General features: G+C 45.9%; 1 protein-coding gene across 7 annotated transcripts in view; it reads right to left on the bottom strand.

The window, feature by feature from the left end:
* Positions 1 to 1,060: 1,060 nt before the first annotated feature.
* LOC139542465 (IQ motif and SEC7 domain-containing protein 1-like) overlaps positions 1,061 to 20,663 on the bottom strand; it is a 44,621-nt gene continuing 25,018 nt past the window's right edge. For 2 of the 7 annotated variants that reach the window (XM_071347908.1, XM_071347911.1), the window contains 13 exons: positions 8,899 to 9,205; positions 8,385 to 8,705; positions 7,184 to 8,235; positions 6,818 to 6,979; positions 6,569 to 6,691; positions 6,235 to 6,401; positions 5,737 to 5,876; positions 5,414 to 5,539; positions 5,144 to 5,243; positions 4,697 to 4,858; positions 4,298 to 4,489; positions 2,871 to 2,920; positions 1,061 to 2,399 (listed from right to left, as the gene is read on the bottom strand). In XM_071347908.1, coding sequence (XP_071204009.1) covers positions 1,209 to 2,399; positions 2,871 to 2,920; positions 4,298 to 4,489; positions 4,697 to 4,858; positions 5,144 to 5,243; positions 5,414 to 5,539; positions 5,737 to 5,876; positions 6,235 to 6,401; positions 6,569 to 6,691; positions 6,818 to 6,979; positions 7,184 to 8,235; positions 8,385 to 8,705; positions 8,899 to 9,205 — 4,093 coding nt within the window. In that variant the 3' untranslated portion in view covers positions 1,061 to 1,208. Of the gene's footprint in view, positions 2,400 to 2,870; positions 2,921 to 4,297; positions 4,490 to 4,696; positions 4,859 to 5,143; positions 5,244 to 5,413; positions 5,540 to 5,736; positions 5,877 to 6,234; positions 6,402 to 6,568; positions 6,692 to 6,817; positions 6,980 to 7,183; positions 8,236 to 8,384; positions 8,706 to 8,898; positions 9,206 to 9,324; positions 10,240 to 20,663 lie in introns of those variants that run through there. The other 5 variants (XM_071347910.1, XM_071347912.1, XM_071347913.1 and 2 more) reach the window with 4 other exon arrangements.

The raw sequence follows: 20,663 nt of genomic DNA, 5'->3' as shown, positions 1-20,663 counted from the left end.
ATCAAACATCTGTAATATCGAATTAATCACTGGATCAAAACAGTTATGTTATTAGACAATATTCATAATACTCAGCAATTACATATGTAACATTTATACAACAGCAAAAAAGCTTAAAAACATTCAAAAATATTATTGGTAGCATCATTAATCCACACACCCTATAGGGAATGCATGTAAACCCTATGAAACCAGCTGACTTCTCTTTACATGTAAAAGACCATAGAGCCTAAGACTGCCATTGAACCGTGAGTCATAAAAGTTGAAGACAAAGCAAATGTCTCTGAGGTCTACTTTAAAAAAGGATACCTTTCAGTGATGAAGACCTGCCATGGTAATTGACAAACCTATTATGAAGCTGAATAAATTATTGCAAAATCGAGGGGATTCTTTTTGCAACTATCCTCAATGGCTGTTTACAATGTACAACCCTGCTGGAATGTATTTAGTGGTGAAGTCTTTTTCATATCCAGATGGGTGGAGATGGTCTTTCTGTTGGTCAGCATTGTCCTACCTCAACAACACCAGAACCAAATCTTGCGTGTTTTCATCGTCAGATTTGCCCCATTCATAACGTTGCACGATTACATGTTGGTACTTATGTTTAAAACACTCTCAAGCTCATGTCTTGGCAAAGTCCAGAGTTTCCAATAATACTTCAGACAGTGAAACACTGGGTACAGGCCCTCTACTATACATTTACAACCAGCATCAGTTCTATGGCTAGAGAAATTGTTGATTTTGTGTGTGTGTGTGTCTTTTAATGTTTTTTCCTGCCTGCTGCCAACTTCAACATCATTGCTCCTACCTGTGACTCTCCCTTATGAGTTTGTGTGCTGAGAGCTGATAGAGTTCACCTGAGAAAATTATTTGCCTATATCCAAACCTATTTGTGTGCCTACATTTATGTGGGCATTGCTTTATGTGTGTTTATTCTGCCTGTGTGTCTTGTATGTGTTCAGGTATGTGCATGCAATTTAGCTCCAACTCTCTTTCCTTTGCTCTCTCGGTCTACATGTGTGGGAAGCGGAGGTGAAAGTAGCAGAGGCGAAATAAGTTGCGTTTCTTCTTGTCACTGGCGCTGTTGTTACTGCTGCTGCTGTCCTGCTCACCTCTACTAGCCCTGGCTCTATCCCTGTCCCTAGCTCTGCCCCCTTCCTCCATCCTACCCTCTGACCTCTGCCTTCTGTGGCCCCACGTTCTGCTGCTCACACCACCGTGCTGATCCGGTTGATAGGTTTGGATTTGGAGCTGCCCCCTGTGCCAGTCGCCCCAGCTCCCGTCACCTGGGGCCCCTGCTGAGGCTGCCCGGGGTGCTGGGGGGGGTGAGGGCAGAGAGGCATAAGAGGGATAAGGGGGGTAGAAGGGGGGGGTAAAGGGGAGTGGGGGGGGGGAGGGGGGATAGAAGAGAGAGGAGGGTACAGGGGCTGATACTGGGCGGCGGGCGGAGCGTGATGGGTGTTGACGGAAGTGGACGGCTGCTGATGCTGATGTTGGTGGGGCAGCGTGCCAAAGATGAAGCGAGATTGATGTGGGTGGGGGGCGGGGTGCGGCGCGGCACTGAGGGGGTGCCCGGGGTGGGTGTGGGAGTGTGCGTGGGGGTGCGGGTGGGAGTGAGACAAAGTCAGAGGAGGTTTGCCTGGCATGGCGCCCGCCCTGATAGAGTGTGTGGGCTGTGTGTGGTACAGGGTGAACTGGGGGTTCTGAGAATGTTGGGAGTGAGGAGAAAGGGGGGGAGGACAGCCCACCGCCATGTTGCTGTAGCGACCCTGCATGCCATGCTGGGAAAGCTGGGAGAGATGGGCCAGCTGCTGGAGCTGGGCGTGAGGGGGGCCAATAGGAGGGCGACAGGGGAACGGCCCTCTCTGAAGGATATGAGGGGGCACGCCCCCACCTGGCAAGGGAGGAGGGCCAGCTAGGACGTGGTAGCGATGGTGATGGTAGTAGGGAGGTGGGGGCTGCACGGCGGCCGTGTGGCAGTACTGAGCATGCAGGGCCTGGATCTTGGAAGGGCCCCCCTCCGACTGGCACAGAGATGATGGGGAGTGAGGAGGGGGCCCTCCCGTAGTGGGTGGGGGGACAGGGGCGGGGTAGGGTGGCCCCGGTGGTATAAGGGGACTTGGCGGCTTGGCGCGTTTGCTGCCAAATAGAGAGCCCAGGAAGGAGCCCGTATTGCCCCCCCCAGGGCCGCTCCCCACCCCCGCTCTCTCTACACTGCTGGGAACCCCCCCAACTCCCGTCCCAGCAGCGGTGTGTTGTTGCCCCGGCCCACCCCCCACCCCCGTTCCGGGGCTCAGGATGGGGCGATGCGGCCGGTAGTCTTCTGTAGGGTAGCAGCCTGGGACCACGCCCGGAACCGGGTAACGCTGGTGCGGCTGGGGGCTGCTAATGATGGAACCCTGAGGAAGACAAAGAGGAAGAGGAAGTAGAGTTGAGAAGGAGTTCTGGAAAGGAAGTAATTCATGCATATGACATCCTATCAGAATGCCTTGGACAAATCACTGAAGCACTGCAATGACAAACACCACAACACCTGCAAACCAACAACAAACCAATGAATTATTTTTTTTGACAATGCAAGAATGGAGAAGAACAAGAGTTGAGAACAAGAACATGCACAGGCTTTTGTGAGAACACAGAGGTATGAAAAGCTCATTCCAGAACACACGCATGCACATGTCAGTCACACATGTCAGTCACACACATCAAACACACAGAGCATGCTGAGGAAGGGGTCAGGGTCAAGGATGAGGACAAGGGGAAAGACTACGCGTTTATGGCTCTATTAAAGGGATATACTGGGATGGCTATGTTTGAGGTATACGTATTAAGGGGCAGGTACACCATTCAGTTTGTCCATTCAGACTTACTTCCATGGTACTGTCGAGGGAGCCAACACTGTTTCTGCGACCACGTTTCCCTGCACCCAGCCAGGAAGAGGCAGGTTACGAAAGAGAGGAAATAGAGTAACAGAATGTTGCAGAGTGAGGTTGCAGAGAGGTGAGAGATATGACTTGCAGAAGCTAGTGTTCTTTCATGTGCCAGAGATAATAGAACAAGATGAGACCAGAAGAAGCAAAGGAAGAATCTCAAGCAGCCCCATGGACCAGGTACCCTCTACTCTCAGTGTCCAGACATTAGTGTCTGAAGAATTTCTATGAATCCTTATAAAGAACACAGTCAGTCAGTAAAAAGATCATATAGAATATCTCTATTAAACAGCAGGATTACTGAGAGTATTTTATTAGCATAAGACACAATTTCCAGGAAGTGGTTTGTATGTACTTTATATATATATAAATATACACTACTGTTCAAAAGTTTGGGGTCACTTAGAAATGTCCTTGTTTGGAGTATCAGCACTTGTGGGTTCGATTACAGGCTCAAAAGACCTTCCATTCTTTTTCTTTACAGAGTTGCAAAGAAAAAGCCATATCTCAGACTGGCCAATAAAAAGAAAAGATTAAGATGGGCAAAAGAACACAGACACTGGACAGAGGAACTCTGCCTAGAAGGCCAGCATCCCGGAGTCGCCTCAATTGTTGACGTTGAGGCTGGTGTTTTGCAGGTACTATTTAATGAAGCTGCCAGTTGAGGACTTGTGAGGTGTCTGCTTCTCAAACTAGACACTCTAATGTACTTGTCCTCTTGCTCAGTTGTGCACCAGGGCCTCCCACTCTATCTATTCTGGTTAGAGACAGTTTGCGCTGTTCTGTGAAGAGAGTTGTACACAGCGTTGTACAAGATTGTACGAGTTTCTTGGCAATTTCTCGCATGGAATAGCCTTCATTTCTCAGAACAAGAATAGACTGATGAGTTTCAGAAGAAAATTATTTGTTTCTGGCCATTTTGAGCCTGTAATCGAACCCACAAATGCTAATGCTCCAGATACTCAACTAGTCTAAAGAAGGCCAGTTTTATTGCTTCCTTAATCAGCACAACAGTTTTCAGCTGTGCTAACATAATTATGCAATTAACATAAGGGTTTTCTATTGATCAATTAGCCTTTTAAAATGATAAACTTGGATTAGCTAACACAACATGCCATTGGAACACAGGAGTGATGGTTGCTGATAATGGGCCTCTGTACGCCTATGTAGATATTCCATTAAAAAACAACATTAACAATGTCTACACAATATTTCTGATAAATTTTATGTTATTTTAATGGACAATAAATGTGCTTTTCTTTCAAAAACAAGGACGTTTCTAAGTGACCCCCAAAATGTTGAACAGTAGTGTATGTGTGTGTGTGTGTGTGTTTTCTTGTGTGTGTGTTTGTGTGTGTATGTTTTACCTCCATCTGATAGGTCTCGGAGAGATGAGCTGAGCGCCGAGCGTTTGAGTCCCTCTCCCGCAGAGTAGTTGTCATCTAGACTGGGCCTTCCCAGGGTGCCGTTCGCCACCTCACCCTTCACACCCACTCCACCTCCGACCAAGCCGGTCAGCAGGCCAGTCCGCATCACGCCTTTCTGCTTCTCCAACTCGGCTACGGAGAGAAAGAGAGATTGAGAGGAAGACCGAGAGAAGAAGATTGACAAAAGAAATAGTTAATACACATCACTACCTTTCTTCCTGTTTTCCACTTACAGGTGGATAGGGTAAGATGCAGGAAAGCAGTAGTTACTCTATTACACTGTCGAGCCACACACAGCCGTAGTTCCCCATAATGACCAACAGGGGGAGGTGTACTCACACTCCACTCTGTACTTCTCCATCTCCTGCACCTCAGCGATACTCTCTTTAAGGTCACTGACAAAGCGGGTGCGGTCCTGCTGGCTGGGAGCCATAAACACGATAAGAACCTTCCTCTCTCCACCCAACACTGCTGAGGTCAGACGGATACCGTGGGGGTAGTCTGGGTGACCGAGACAGACAGAGAAAGAGAATAATGTAAAAACATAACATTTACCATCTGGCTGTTAACTTTATGACCTATGTTGACAGACAGAGACACATACAGAGTGAAACGAGAGTGAACTCAATCAAAGATACGAGAGGAGCATATTCATCAGCTTAATAGAGGGAGAGAAAGAGTACAGAGCGTACAGAGAAGAAAACTACTGATAAGTAAATGTGCAGATGTCTGGAGGGGTTTAGTGTTGAATATGAGGAAGAAGCAGAGGAGGAAACAGGCTCTCACAGGAGTTCTGGAACATGTGGACTTGCATCTCCACTAGAGGGAAGGACTGTCTGAAACTGTACGTCACAGAAGTCTTCTTCTTCTGGAAAATCTTAGTCACCTGAGAAGGCACATGGAAAACATGTGGTTGTAAACGGAGGGGAAAAGAGAACATTATATATATTTCTACATTGTTTAGGATAGCCTGATGGTCTCCAACTCTCCATATGCATTAGCAGGAGGCTCTCATAGGAGTTCCCATTGTTAGGAGGACGTGTTAGGAAGCCTCACCACCAGCAGGTCGTTGAACAGGAAGACCTCCCGTTGGTGAACTCCTGTCCTCTGGGGTCGGTTGGGGTCAGGCACCTCATAGAGCTGACAGCAGCATACCAGCCTGCGGTGTGGCAGAGACATCACCTACACAAAACACAAAGAAAGAAAATAGTTTAGTATTAAATCTCCTTAAGGCTGAGCAGTAACACAAAGAACAAACTAGTGTTACAGCTTGTCAATGCAGTAACACATAGCAACAACACATAGTACCACAGATGTTGACAGGCTAAACAGGGAAATGACACGGGGCTACAGTTACATTTCAAGCCCAGACAACTCACAGGCTTTTTGCCTACTATGACTCTCTCTACCGCCTGCACTTGGGACACGTGGTCATCGTTGGTCCTTAGCTCCCACTTCTGGATGCGCTGGTAGATCCCAACCAACAGATCCCTGGGAATGTCCTGGCCGTTGTCCACTCCTGGTAGACACACAGGGAAAGAGGCTGTTAATGCGTTAAATGCGCTTATATCAGTCTACTTCCTGCTGTGTTTAAATATTTTGCTCATTTGATTGAAAAAAACTCTTTGATGGAAAGTGTCTTGCGTTATGAGTGTCTGGGAGGTAGCAGGCTCACTTTTAAGTTCAAAACTCATACAACCCAAAAAGGACGAGACAAATGCAGTGGAAATAGTCATCACTGATCACGGTATACTGCCATGTTATAGTCTGGGGGCCAGCCTGAGAATCTTGTTTCTCACATGAGGACCTTAAGTTCAATGTTACTTGGAGTATTTTGTTTGTGCGCGTGTGTATGGATCTGCTTGTTCCAACTGCACCTCTGAGGTTCTTGATGAAGTCCTCTATCTTCATCTTCCTCTCTGCCTTGACGTTGGGGCTGTACATATCCGTGTTGAGGAGGATGATGGCGAAGGCCAGGATGAAGATGGTGTCTGGGTTCTGGAACTGGCGGACCAGCGTCGGGTTACACACACAGTACCGCTGACTGGGGGAGAAAGGAGAACACGTTTCAAGTACTTTCAAGAGAGAGTAGTAGTGTAGATTTAAGAGGGATTTCCAAAACAACAACACACATTCTCACTGTACATTCAATCTATTTCCACAGAGTGTCTAACAACACAATAGACACGTGAGTTTGACTATTGAACACACCTGAAAGCTTCTATGAGCCTCTCTACTTTCTGGGCTTCTCCTTGAACTCTAATCTGGGCCTGGAACTTCCTCAGAGCATCGTCCAGGTCCATACCTGAGAAGTCCATCTCGTCCACCACACAGCTATAACACACACAGGAGACACAGTCACTACTGTAACAGTAGCCTCTCCAATTACTTCTAGTAATCTCCTATTTACTGTATACTCCCATTCGGAATCCTCCACCTCTCCGTCCCTCATTCCCTTACTCCAGTACGTCCTTGTTGAACTGTTTCTGCCGGTTGCCGAGGAATTCTCCGATCATCTGTCTGCTAAGGCCCTTCCTCTCCAGGATGAAGCGAGCGATCCCGACCGGAGTGTCGGACACAAAGCCTCTCTCGATCAGGTACTGGATCCCTTTTTCTGGCTTCCTGAGAATCACAGAGACCAATCAATGACAATGACAAATCACAAGAGAACGACTCCCACTTCCCTCTCGGTGACACTATATCCTGACTCACTACTTTTTCTGTTTTGAAGGTTTTACATTCAATGATTGTGATATGTGGTTGATTGTGACGTGGTTGTTTTACGTAGTTTAAATGTCAAATATAAATGGATTGCAAAAGTCTTACTTATTGAATAGGTTGAGTCCGATGCGGTACTGGCGTCTTTGCACCACGTCGTTGTTAAATGGCGGTGAGTCCCAGCTGTGTCTACTCTCTCTCTGATAGGTCTGCTTGCCCAGAGGGGGTAGGGGCTCCCTCAGGCTGTCCTGAGACGAGGAGCCAGAGCTGCAGTTCACCGTCTCGTTGGAGTTGGTGGTGGAGTTGAGAGAGTCGTTGTCCCCGTCAGACAGACAGGGCTGCTCTAGGCCACCAGGGGGCAGCGCAGCAGAGGAGGAGGAGGACAGGGGGGTGGTGGGGGGCTGCTGGGGGGAGGAGGAGGATGAGGGGGTGTCTGGGTACTGGTGGTGGTGGTGAGGGTGGTGGTGATGGTGGTGTGCCACGTGGTGGGGGATTTGAGTGGGCAGGGGGGGGCCCCGGCCAGGGGCACGGGTCTGGCCCTGCGCTGCGGCTGTGGGGACAGAGCGGGGAGTGTTAGGGGAGTGTTTGAGTGTTCCCTGAGGAGAGCCCGCTCCTCCCGCTGGCTCCTGCTCGTAGATCTGTCTGCTGAGGGAGCCACGGTCAGAGCGGTCGCTCATGTCCACGGAGCTGTCGCTGGGGGGCTCGATGGTGAGCAGAGGCAGGTGGGCGCCCCTCAGACGGTAGTCTCGACACTCCGTGCAGGGAGTGCTGCGACGGCTGTTACTGCTACCCCCTCCCTCAGTGTCCCTGCTGTCCTCACGGGCCCCCACGCCTCCCCCAGGGCCCCAGTACTCAGTGTCTGTGCTGCTGGGAGCCCGGTCCAGTGAGAGAGGCGAGGAGGGCATGCAGTCGTCCATGTATAGAGTGACATCACTGTAGGAGGTGGCTGTGCTGTCTCCGTGCATGCTGAGGCCCCCTCCCCCTCCCCGGGGTCTCTCACACAGGCCTCTCTGAGAGGAGGGGTTACTGCTGCTGCTCCACACACACTCCCCAAAGTCCTCCTGGGAGTCATCCCGCCCGCCTCGGCAGGTCAGGGCGGTGTCCATGGAGTCAGCCAGGGTCTTCACCTGAACGGCACATGGAGGGAGAGGATAGAACATCTTGGTACAGTAAGGGACAGATATTCAACCTGCAGTATGACAAAACAGAGACTCAAACAGGAATAGAATCTCTAACTGAGAACTCATTTAACTAGTCACTTGATTCAACATATCACTGCTGTAGCGAATGCACCAGATGACTGACCAACCTGTTTGGTGAAGGAGTCCTCCAGGTGTGTGTAGTCTCCTGTCCTTTCTGCGTCAGGTGAATGAGGAGGGCCGATGCCCACGCTGTGTGTGAAGTTCGTCTGTGTTCCGGTCCCCTGCTGCTGCGGCTGGCGGTCGTCAAACGAGTACTGCAGCCGCATGTTGGACAGGATGATGCGTCGCGTCATGCGGCTCTCGGACGCCGAGCTGCGGAGGCGCTCAAAGTTCTTGTTCATACGGTACTGGCGGAAGGCTGTCTGGATGGTCCGGGCTGCTCTGCGGCTCACAAAGGAGCCACCATACTTCCTCTCCAACATCTCCACCTGGCAGAGGAGACAGGACAGGGGACAGAGGAGTTATAGACAGGGCTACCACAACACTCACTGCCAGTAAAGTAATGCATGTTATCACACTTGTTGTTTCTCTCTCTCTCTCTACACACAACACAAACGACATTGAGTTCAAACCATACAGTACAGACACATTCTGTATACACATCCCCACACCCCGGTGTACCTTCTTGTCCTGCAGGTCTGTGGAGAGCTCATAGCTGTCAGAGAGACTGGCCTTGCACCTCTTGTTCTCCTCCTCCTCCTGCTTGCGGAGGGCCAGGCTGGCAGGCTGATGGCGTGTTCGCAGTGCCCAGGCAAGGCTTGCCGAGCTGGGAGGGGCCACGCACGGAGGCCCCCGAGGGCCTGGAGGACCAGGACCACTGCTGCTGTCACTGTAGCGCTCTGTGCCACGCAGGTACGCTGTGGTCTGGCTGTAGGGGCCGTCTGAGTGGGCCCCGGGAGGCTCCGCACACTGGGTCTCTGTTTCCACACTGTGGGGACAGAAGGATGAATGAGAGGGGAAAGGGCTTGATGAAAAGGGGACATACTTAACTTAGTAATCTCCAGCCCCAAACACAGATGTATTGTTCCTCATAGGTAAGTCACTCACATGTAGAAATTAGACCGGCGTGGCAGGAAACCTCTCCTGCTGGATCTCATGAGGGAAGAGGACCAGACTTACACACATTCACACTTGCACTTTGTACTTAGCTTCTCACCACAACAAAGATCAGAATTTACACAGCTACTGTATATATGTTTTTTATCATGTGCAGCAACCCTTCCAGTCACACCAATGGTAATAGAAAAACATGATCGGAGCAGAATTTCCCATTCCTCCAAAATGTTCCTTGCACTGGAGCTGACAGAATCACGTGTCGTTTCCTGCCTTGTGAACCAAAGTCTCTTCCCTCTCACTCCCTCTCTGACCCTTCTCTCTCTTTCTGTACCCTCTCTATCCCTCTTTGTTTGTCCAGGAAAACTCCCTGTGCAGTTAATGTACTACTGAGTTTAGTACCATTGTTCAGACTTCTCTCTCTGTCTCACATTCTGTCTCTGTCATACAATAAAATAACCGTTTTTTAAAAACATTAGGGCAGTCATTAGCCACATTTCACTGCCAGTGCCACATACCACTCATTCCACACCTGTCTGGAAAGACCAGGTGTTTACAATAACAGCCAATCACATGCACGCACAGGACTGCACTTTTGACAAATAGATTATGAAACAGACACATACACACGAACGCTAACTTTTCCCACTAGGCCTGTACAGTACTACAACACACACTTGCCTGACCTACTGTATGTAGCCTACAGAGCTGCATCTCTCCACACAGACATGTACAGACAGGCTAAGAAGGCAACCTCCTATCCAGCCCAACAGTCCCCTCAGGCCCTAATCTTCCAGGTAATACAACAGCTACTCCACTGTCCTGCTCTCGATCCCATGTAGCAACAGTCACCCAGAGAGCTAGTCGGCCAGTCCGTCAGTGAATAACCACCTCACCACAGTCACAAGTCACATGCCCCTGCCTTGACTTCCTCCCTTCCCTTGCCACACCCACTCTGCCCAGGCGCTGCCCTCTAGTTCTTTCTCACTTCCTGAAGAAAACATAATGACAGAGCAGAGGCCCAAGGAAACAGAAACTGGGGCAGCATGCAAATGTATGTGGGCAAAGCTTTATTCAGACTATAAAGCAGGCCAACGTCATTGTAAAATGCCCACATGTTTACAATATGCTCTATAGGAATAGGGTACAACAATTTGGAAAGTTATGTTCTTTCTCTCTCTATTTGGTCCTCCCTTCTTCCTGTTTCTCTCCTTCTCGTCCCCTGAGAAGCAGTGGTTTCCTGTGGTTGGTGTGAAGCTGACAGAAAATATATGACGGGGAGGAAGGAACACTGGCGGACTATAGAATTAGAACAGGCAAACAACACCAATGATCCTTACACAACCACAGTAGACACATTAGTTAAGGTTGAGAATAATATGTTATTTGTGTAATAGAGTGTTGATGTTACAACCATCATGTGCACACGTCATAGTGGTTTTCAACAGCATTTCCTGTACCGAGAAATACACTGTTTTCTCTGATAAAAAGGGTGAAACAAGGCCACAATACTGTGAAAGGCTGTTTGAACACAGGGAACCATAGCATGTCATGTAATAACAACAGTAGTCACAATGACTGGAGCCAGCTGTACAGTGACACAACTCTGACCACTCCACCAGCACCTCTAAAAATGTTAGTGGCCAATATAACTGTTACATTTGTATCAGTGGAGGCTGCTGAGGGGAGGCCGGCTCATAATAATGGCTGGAACGGAGTAAATGGAATGGCATCAAACACATGGGAACCATTTTAGATTCTTCAAATAGCCAGCCCTTGCCTCAATGACAGCATTGCACACGCTTGGCATTCTCTCAACCAGCTTCACCTGGAATGCTTTTTCAACAGTCTTGAAGGAGTTCCCACATATGCTGAGCACTTTTTGGCTGCTTTTCCTTCACTCTGCGGTCCGACTCATCCCAAACCATCTCAATTTGATTGAGGTCGGGGGATTGTGGAGGCCATGTCATCTGATGCAGCACTCCTTCACTCTCCTTCTTGGTAAAATGGCCCTTACACAGCCTGGAGGTGTGTTTGGTCATTGGTCATATCATATATAATATCATATTTTTGGTCATATCATATATAATATCATATTTTTGTCATATCATATATAATATCATACTTTTTGTCACATCATATATGATGTCATATTTTTGTCACATCATAAATTATATCATATTTTTGTCACATCATATATGATATCAGATTTTCTTGATGTAACATAATCTCTTACTCCATTTCTTTCTCTTCCCCCGCAGCCTCACAAATGGAGAAACTGAGAAGGAAGAGGGGGTTGCTTAGTGACGGTTGCTGTGAGACCTATGTGGGCGGAGAGGCAGTTGAGGGATGAGAAGCACTGTTGCCATGATGATGGATTATTAACACCGTTTAGGTCGGTGTAGATGCATTGTGGGCCGCGAGTGACGGACAGTCATCATGAGCATAATGCTACAAGTGTGTGTTACAACGAATCTACTTAGTGTGTATACACACAGCACATAAATATATAGCACTGAGCAGTCTACTGTAGTTAGTCACACAAACAGATAGTAAACTCACACACCCAGTCTCTATTGCAGGTCTGTCTTCCATTTGACGCATAAATAGTATACAATTTACCACTGTGCACCACGAGAGTGCTCCTTTTATGGAGTGGAAAACATGGACAGTTGGTGACAAAGCCACACAGTTATTCACCAAAAGATAGGGACACCACGCTGGCTGCCACATCACACAGGAGGACACAGGAGGCCTTTTTACGTCGAGCTCCCAGCCTTATCCAAACCTAGGTCGCATCATATCACACATGAAACCACAACATACTTAACTATGCTTTCCAGGCTACTGATGATAACTCTGAACATCCTTGCTCTCATTTAACTCCTCCCCTCCCAAAGGCCTTCTCTGCTCTCCTCATCTCAATGTGATACCCCTGCTGTTGCCACTACTCCTGTAAGTGTTAGAGTGTTAGGGCGGCAGGTAGCCTTGCAGTTAGAGCTTTGGGCCAATAACTGAAAGGTCGCTGATTGTAATACCTGAGCCGACAAGGTGAAAAATCTGTCTGTGCCCTTGAGCAAGGCACTTTACCCTAATTTGCTCCAGGGGTGCCGTACTACGATGGCTGACACTGTAAATCAACACATTTCACTGCACCTATCCGATGTACTCATTCAAGGGTTTTTCTTTATTTTACTATTTTCTACATTGTAGAATAATAGTGAAGACATCAAAACTATGAAATAACACATACGGAATCATGTAGTAATCAAAAAAGCGTTAAACAAATCAAAATATATTTGAGATTTGAGATTCTTCAAAGTAGCCACCCTTTGCCTTGATGACAGCTTTGCACCCTCTTCGCATTCTCTCAACCAGCTTCATGAGGTAGTCACCTGGAATGCATTTCAATTAACAGGTATGCCTTGTTGAATTTGTGGAATTTCTTTCCTTCTTAATGCGTTTGAGCCAGTCAGTTATGTTGTGACAAGGTAGGGATGGTATACAGAAGACTGCCCTATTTGGTAAAAGACCAAGTCCATATTATGGCAGGAACAGCTCAAATAAGCAAAGAGAAATGACAGTCTATCATTAATTTAAGACATGAAAGTCAGTCAATCCAGAAAATTTCAAGAACTCTTCAAGTGAAGTCGCAAAAACCATCAAGCGCTATAATGAAACTGGCTCTCATGAAGACCGCCAAAGGAAAGGAAGACCCAGAGTTACCTCTGCTGCAGAGGATATGTTCATTATAGTTACCAGCCTCAGAAATTGCAGCCCAAATAAATGCTTCACAGAGTTCAAGTAACAGACACATCTCAACATCAACTGTTCAGAGGAGACTGCATGAATCAGGCCTTCATGGTCAAATTGCTGCAAAGAAACCCCTACTAAAGGACACCAATAAGAAGAAGAGACTTGCTTGGGTCAAGAAACACAAGCAATGTACATTAGACAGGTGGAAATCTGTCTTTTGGTCTGATGATTTCCAAATTGGAGATTTTTGGTTCCAACTGCAGTGTCTTTGTGAGACGCAGAGTAGGTGAACAGATGATCTCGGCATGTGTGGTACCCACCGTGAAGCATGAAGGAGGAGGTGTGATGGTGCTTTGCTGGTGACACTGTCAGTGATTTATTTAGAATTCAAGGCACACTTAACCAGCATGGCTACCACTGTAACGAGTGCGCTGGGAGTCGGGAAGCAAGTTCAGGGAGTGCATCATTTAATAAACAAATGAACAAAACAAGAAACACGAACAGACAGGAAACAGAAACAATGACGCCTGGGGAAGGAACCAAAGGGACTGACATATATAGGGCAGGTAATCAAGGAGGTGATGGAGTCCAGGTGAGTCTGATGACGCGCAGGTGCTTGTAACGATGTTGACAGGTGTGCACCATAACGAGCAGCCTGGTGACCTAGAGGCCGGAGAGGGAGCACACGTGACAACCACAGCATTCTGCAGCGATACGCCATCCCATCTGGTTTGCGCTAAGTGGGACTATCATTTGTTTTTCAACAGGACAATGATCCAACACACCTCCAGTCTGTGTAAGGGTTATTTGACCAAGAAGGAAAGTGATGGAGCGCTGCATCAGATGACCTGGCCTCCACAATCACCCAACCTCAACCCAATTGAGATGGTTTGGGATGAGTTGGACTGCAGAGTGAAGGAAAAGCAGCCAACAAGTGCTCAGCATATGTGGGAACTCCTTCAAGACTCTTGGAAAAGCATTCCAGGTGAAGCTGGTTGAGAGAATGCCAAGAGTGTGCAAAGCTGTCATCAAGGCAAAGGGTTGCTACTTTGAAGAATCTAAAATCTATAAATGTAGAAAATAGTGAAAATAAAGAAAAACCCTTGAATGAGTAGGTGTGTTCAAACTTTTGACTGGTACTGTACGTGACAATAAAACATATATATTTTTTGTGAAAGGCCCCAAATATTCTCCACCTTCCATTGTGCCAACAACAGGGCGCTGTAATATTTTGACTCTTTAGACTGAATTAAACATGATAATGTTTTTCCTGCGTTTGTGACTGTGTTCATGTGTTCACATAATACGCTTACACAAAGTTGATATTGGAGTAAAAAGTTTGTTGTATAAATCATGAGGGTGGCCATATCACAGATCACATCAGAGCCTCATGTTTTATGGATCAGCCTCCTGTAGGCCTGTCACAGTGCTGCTACTGACTGAGGCTCTCTGTGGGGCTGCAGGTACACTCAGAAGGCACCAACATAACTCTCTTCACCTCGGATGAAATTCAGATTAGAAACCGATGGGGAACTTTTGACAATATGTGACGAGAAGAAGAAAGCAGACGCAGAGAGGAGAGAAGTGAGTGGGGAAGAGATGTATTATCTGCAGTGTGAAACAGTGTCACCTCCTCGCTAGCTGCCCTCTGCCTCCTGTTCCTCCTGTTCCTCCATATTCATTATTGATGGACTGCCTGTCAGCGTGTGTTGAAGAGGCAGGGCAGCAGCATGTCTCCATGGGTCCACAACAGGTGAGAGTGGCTAGGATTTAAAAACACATGTGCTCCCTGCCATTGATGAGAAGTCATAATACTCTATTGATCTGCACTGTGACTGACCAAAGACTTACTTTAACAGGCTCCTCTCACACAATTATCCTTGTCCTGTCCTCTTGACCCCCCCCCCCTCTCTGTCTGTCCTTCACCCCTCACTTCTCCATCACATCTCTCTTGTTCTGTCTCCACAACAAACCGCTAAACAGCCATCACTAGCACATCATAGAAGGTCACTTTTAAATTGTGTTTACATATTGCATCACTCATTAAATATGTATATACTGTGTTGTATTCTATACTACACCACAGTTAAACAGCCATCTCCAGCACATCAGAGGCTGCTGCCTATAGACATTGATTAGGAATCACTGGCCACTTTAAGGAAATGAAACACTAGCCACTTTAATAATGTCCCCGTGTCTTGCATCACTCATCTCATATGTATAAACTGTATTCTATACTATTCTACGGTATGTTAGTCACTTTAATCGTCTGTAAATATTGCATAACCCATCTCATATATAGTGTATTCTATACTATGCCACTGTATCTTAGTCCAATGCCGCTCTGACATATATGTATTAATCCATTCCTTACTTAGTTTTACGTGTATTTTCGGGTGTATGTTGTGAAACTGTTACATATTACTTGTTAGATATTACTGCTCTGTCGGAGCTAGAAGCACAAGCGTTTCACTACACCCGCAATAACATCTGCCATAACACATGTATGTGACCAATACGTTTGATTTCATTTGATTTGCTTTACAGACAGACACCAGAGGTGAGAGCAACCCAAGCTTTATGCTTAGTGATATAATAATACAATCCTTTTCAAGACCCATCAAAGGGAAACAACACTGATCATCCATCCAGAGAGAACAACAACAGACTTTCCTTTATCTAAGCTTTGAACCCTCACTGCTATTTGATGACGTCACATCTTCAAACCACTCTAGTGTTGTGATGATGGAAATGTCGATAATGGCTCTCACGTCATGTGTGAAACAGGAAAAACACATTTACACACGAGTTGAAGAACTTCTTTTGTAGAACTCAGAAGAAGTGAATACTGTGAGAACAATCTAATCATTCATCTGTCACATCCAAGCATTCTTCTGCCTCCTACACTCCATCCACTGATTCCACTCCTCCATCTAACTGACTCTCTTATAATCTCCAACATAAACGTTGTTTTTACTCTCTCTCCTCACAGACATTACACACACACTGACACTGTACATGCTGTATACACACACTACTGTAACGCTCACTGAGTGAGTGAGTGAGTGAGTGAGTGAGTGAGTGGGTGAGTGAGTTTGCGATGGCAACAGGGAGACAGCCTCTGACATAACCCAACTGCTCTGTTCTCTTTCAATGTAATGACATACACTCTGTCACAGGTAACACCCATTCATTATCACACTCAGACGACTTCTCGTGAATTTCACTCAATCTACTTCCTCCCTCGGTCCTACATGTTGTAGACATTGCATGTCTGCTTTTGATACTGAATGTAACCTCTCACTGTCATAAACATGAACTTACTGTAATGAACTGTAATGAACTGTAGTGAACGCTATCAAAAACCCTGACGTATCCTCACTAGACACTTTCAACACCATTGTCTACAATAAACTGCACATCCACATCGATAGTATCTATAAAAGATGTTTAAATACATAAAGCTGAATTCAACAGCCTTCGCAACACTCATGTATGCTGCACAGGAGGCTCACCATACTGAGATACTGACTCAGTCAGCTCTATAATAAGCACAAACCGTGCATACACAAGTATTACATACATTCCAACTGACAATCACTCAAGACTTACCACTAGTTACAGCATGTCATCTGTTGTTCTGTACAGAAAGTTTAGGAGTGAATTCAAAGGTCCTTACCGTGCTCCTACAGTTAAAGAGAGGTCCCACACGGACTGGTGGAGCGTGATAACAAACACACCCTAACAAACACACACACACTTCACGAACACACACACACTCACATTCTCTCGCTCACCCTGCAGAGCTGCAAGGCTACATTCTTCAGTCTTTTGACACCTCGGAACTTACTCACCCCGCCCAAACTCTCTCAACCTCCCTCCTCCTGCACCTTGCTATCTCACTTTACCCAGCTGACTGACAGGCAGGCACACTATTACATAACGACAAATAGAACAAACACACACACCAGTCACAACAGAAAAGCTGGGAGAGAAAAGGGACAGAGAGGAGGGGGTGGTAATGTACTTCTCATTCAAATTCCAACAATGAGGGGATGGAGTCAGGCCTACACTACCGTTCAAAAGTTTGGGGTCACTTAGAAATGTCCTTGTTTTTGAAAGTAAATTTTAAAAATTGTCCATTAAAATAACATCAAATTGATCAGAAATACAGTGTAGACATTGTTAATGTTGTAAATTACTATTGTAGCTGGAAACGGCAGATTTTTTATGGAATATCTACATAGGCGTACAGAGGCCCATTATCAGCAACCATCACTCCTGTGTTCCAATGACACGTTGTGTTAACTAATACACATTTATAATTTTAAAAGGCTAATTGATCATTAGAAAATCCTTTTGCAATTATGTAAGCACAGCTGAAAACTGTTGTACTGATTAAAGAAGCAATAAAACCGGGGTGTACCACTCCTCTATCTATTCTGGTTAGGGCCAGTTTGCGCTGTTCTGTGAAGGGAGTAGTAAACAGCGTTGTACCAGATCTTCAGTTTCTTGTCAATTTCTCGCATGGAATAGCCTTCATTTCTCAGAACAAGAATAGACTGACGAGTTTCAGAAGAAAACTATTTGTTTCTGGCCATTTTGAGCCTGTAATCGAACCCACAAATGCTGATGCTCCAGATACTCAACTAGTCTAAAGAAGGCCAGTTATATTGCTTCTTTAATCAGAACAACAGTTTTCAGCTGCGCTAACATAATTGCAAAAGGGTTTTCTAATGATAAATTAGCCTTTTAAAATGATAAACTTGGATTAGCTATCACAGCGTGCCATTGGAACACAGGAGTGATGGTTGCTGATAATGGGCCTATGTACGCCTATGTAGATATTCCATTAAAAATCAGCCGTAGTAACAATAGTAATTTGCAACATTAACAATGTCTACACTGTATTTCTGATCAATTTGATGTTATTTTAATGGACAAAAAATGTGCTTTTCTTTCAAAAACAAGGACATTTCTAAGTGATCCCAAACTTTTGAATGGTAGTGTATATACAGCTCTATATATCTCCATACCTGGTGTATTATGATGTCATACTGCATTTCTGCTATACTCTGTAGTTTACCTTGTTGAGTGTGTTCATGTGTTCATGTGTACTGTACACTCTAAGGAAAAAGGGTTCCAAAAGGGTTCTTTGGCTGTCCTCATAGGATAACCCTTTCTGGGTCCAGGTAGTCCCCCTTTGGTTCCAGGTAGAACCATTTTTGGTTCCATGTAGAACCCTCTGTGGAAGGGGTTATACATGGAACCCAAAACAGTTCTACTTGGAACCAAAAGGGTTCTACCTGGTTCTTTAAAATGTTATCCTACGTGGACAGCTGAAGAACCCTTTTAGGTTCTAGATAGCACCTAGTGTATGATTAGAGTAAAGAAAACACACATAGATCATAAATACACACAGATATAATGTTCTATTGGCCACCAACATTTATTGAAGATGCCTGTGCCCACAGTTACCGGTCAACTACTGTATGTGTCTCAGAGACAAAGTTGAGAAGTAGGACTACTCTACCGTTAAGATTATAATAACTATGCCCCCTGCTGTCCAGAGGTCTACAGTACATCAGAAAAAAAGATATATTATTCTATGCACCAAACATGATACGTTTATTTCAGATACGGAGCAACATCATCTAACATTTCTAAACAAACACAAACAAATACCAGGACATGACATTGAAATGGCTTTTTTCCCTCCTTCGATTTCATTGAGTTATGATAAGCCTAGCTTCTCACAGACTGGGGTGGCAGTGTAGTAGCTACTGAACATAGAGAACGACTACTTAAAACAGAGGCTACAGGTGTGAAGACGAGTAGAGAAAAGCTAATAACGTTAGGCAGTGAGACAGAGATGATATACAAAGTGAGGAGATAATCATGGTTCATGAGTCTACCGTGGAGTCATAATACCATGCCTTCGGAAAGTTTTCAGACCCCTTGACTTTTTCCACATTTTGTTAGATTACAGCCTCATTCTACAATGTATTAAATTGATTGTTTCCCTCATAAATCTACACACAATACCCCATAATGACAAACCAAAAACTGGTTTTTAGAAATGTTTGCTAATAAAGAAATTGAAATAAATGAAAATATCATATTTACATAAGTATTCAGACCCTTTACTCAGTACTTGAATCACCTTTGGCAGTGATTACAGCCCAGAGTCTTCCTGGTTATGACGCTACAAGCTTGGCACACCTGCATTTGGGGAGTTTCTCCCATTTTTCTCTGCAGATCCTCTCAAGCTCTGTCAGGTTGGATGGGGAGCATTGCTGCACAGCTATTTTCAGGTCACTCCAGAGATGTTTGTTCCGGCTCAAGTCTGGGCTCTGGCTCGGCCGCTCAGGGACACACTCCTGCGTTGTCTTGGCTGTGTGCTTAGGGTCGTTGTCCTGTTGGAAGGTGAACCTTCACCACAGTCTGAGGTCCTGAGGACTCTGGAGCAGGTTTTCATCAAGGATCTCTCTGTACTTTGCTCTGTTCATCTTTGCCTCGATCCTGACTAGTCTCCCAGTCCCTGCCGCTGAAAAACATCCACACAGCATGATGCTGCCACCCCAATGCTTCACTGTAGGGATGGTGCCAGGTTTCCTCCAGACATGACGCTTGGCATTCAGGCCAAAGAGTTCAATCTTGGTTTCATCAGACCAGAGAATCTTGTTTTCCATGGTCTGAGAGTCTTTAGGTGCCTTTTGGCAAACACCAAGCAGGCTGTCATGTGCCTTTTTTCATGAGGAGTGGCTTCCGTCTGGTCACTCTACCATAAAGGCCTGATTGGTGGAGTGCTGTAGAGATGGTTGTCCTTCTGGAAGGTTCTCCCATCTCCACAGAGGAACACTAGAGCTCTGTCAGAGTGATCATCGGGTTCTTGGTCACCTCCCTGACCAAGGCCCTTCTCCCCCGATTGTATTAGTTTGGCCTAGCGGCCAGCTCTAGGGAGAGTCTTGGTGGCTCTAAACTTTTTCCATTTAAGAATGATGGGGGCCACTGTGTTCTTGGGGACCTTCAATGCTGCAGAAATGTTTTGGTACCCTTCTCCAGATCTGTGCCTCGACACAATCCTGTCTCAGAGCTCTACGAAAAATTCCTTCGACCTCACGGCTTGGTTTTTTGCTCTGACATGCACTGTCAACTGTAGGACCTTATATAGACAGGTGTGTGCCTTTCCAAATCATGTCCAATCAATTGAATTTACCACAGGTGGACTCAAATCAAGTTGTATAAACATCTCAAGGATGATCAATGGAAACAGGATGCACCAGAGCTCAATTTCGAGTGTCATAGCAAAGGGTCTGAATACTTATGTAAATAATGTGTTTCTGTTTTTATTTTTAATACATCTGCAAAAGTGTCTAAAAACCTGTTTTCACTTTGTCATTATGGGGTACTGTGTGTAGATTGCTGAGGATTTGTATTTATTTAATGCATTTTAGAATAAGGCTGTAATGTAACAAAATGTGGGGTCTGAATACTTTCTGAAGGCACTGTATCTGGTAAATCACTATCACTAACTATCATAATACTATAATTTGCATGCAACTCTGAAGATGATC

The sequence above is a fragment of the Salvelinus alpinus genome, chromosome 17 (genome assembly GCF_045679555.1).
Source record: "Salvelinus alpinus chromosome 17, SLU_Salpinus.1, whole genome shotgun sequence".
NCBI classification, from domain to species: Eukaryota; Metazoa; Chordata; class Actinopteri; order Salmoniformes; family Salmonidae; genus Salvelinus; species Salvelinus alpinus.
Note: the sequence above shows the minus strand (reverse complement) of the source record. Positions and strands in the feature narration are given on the sequence as shown.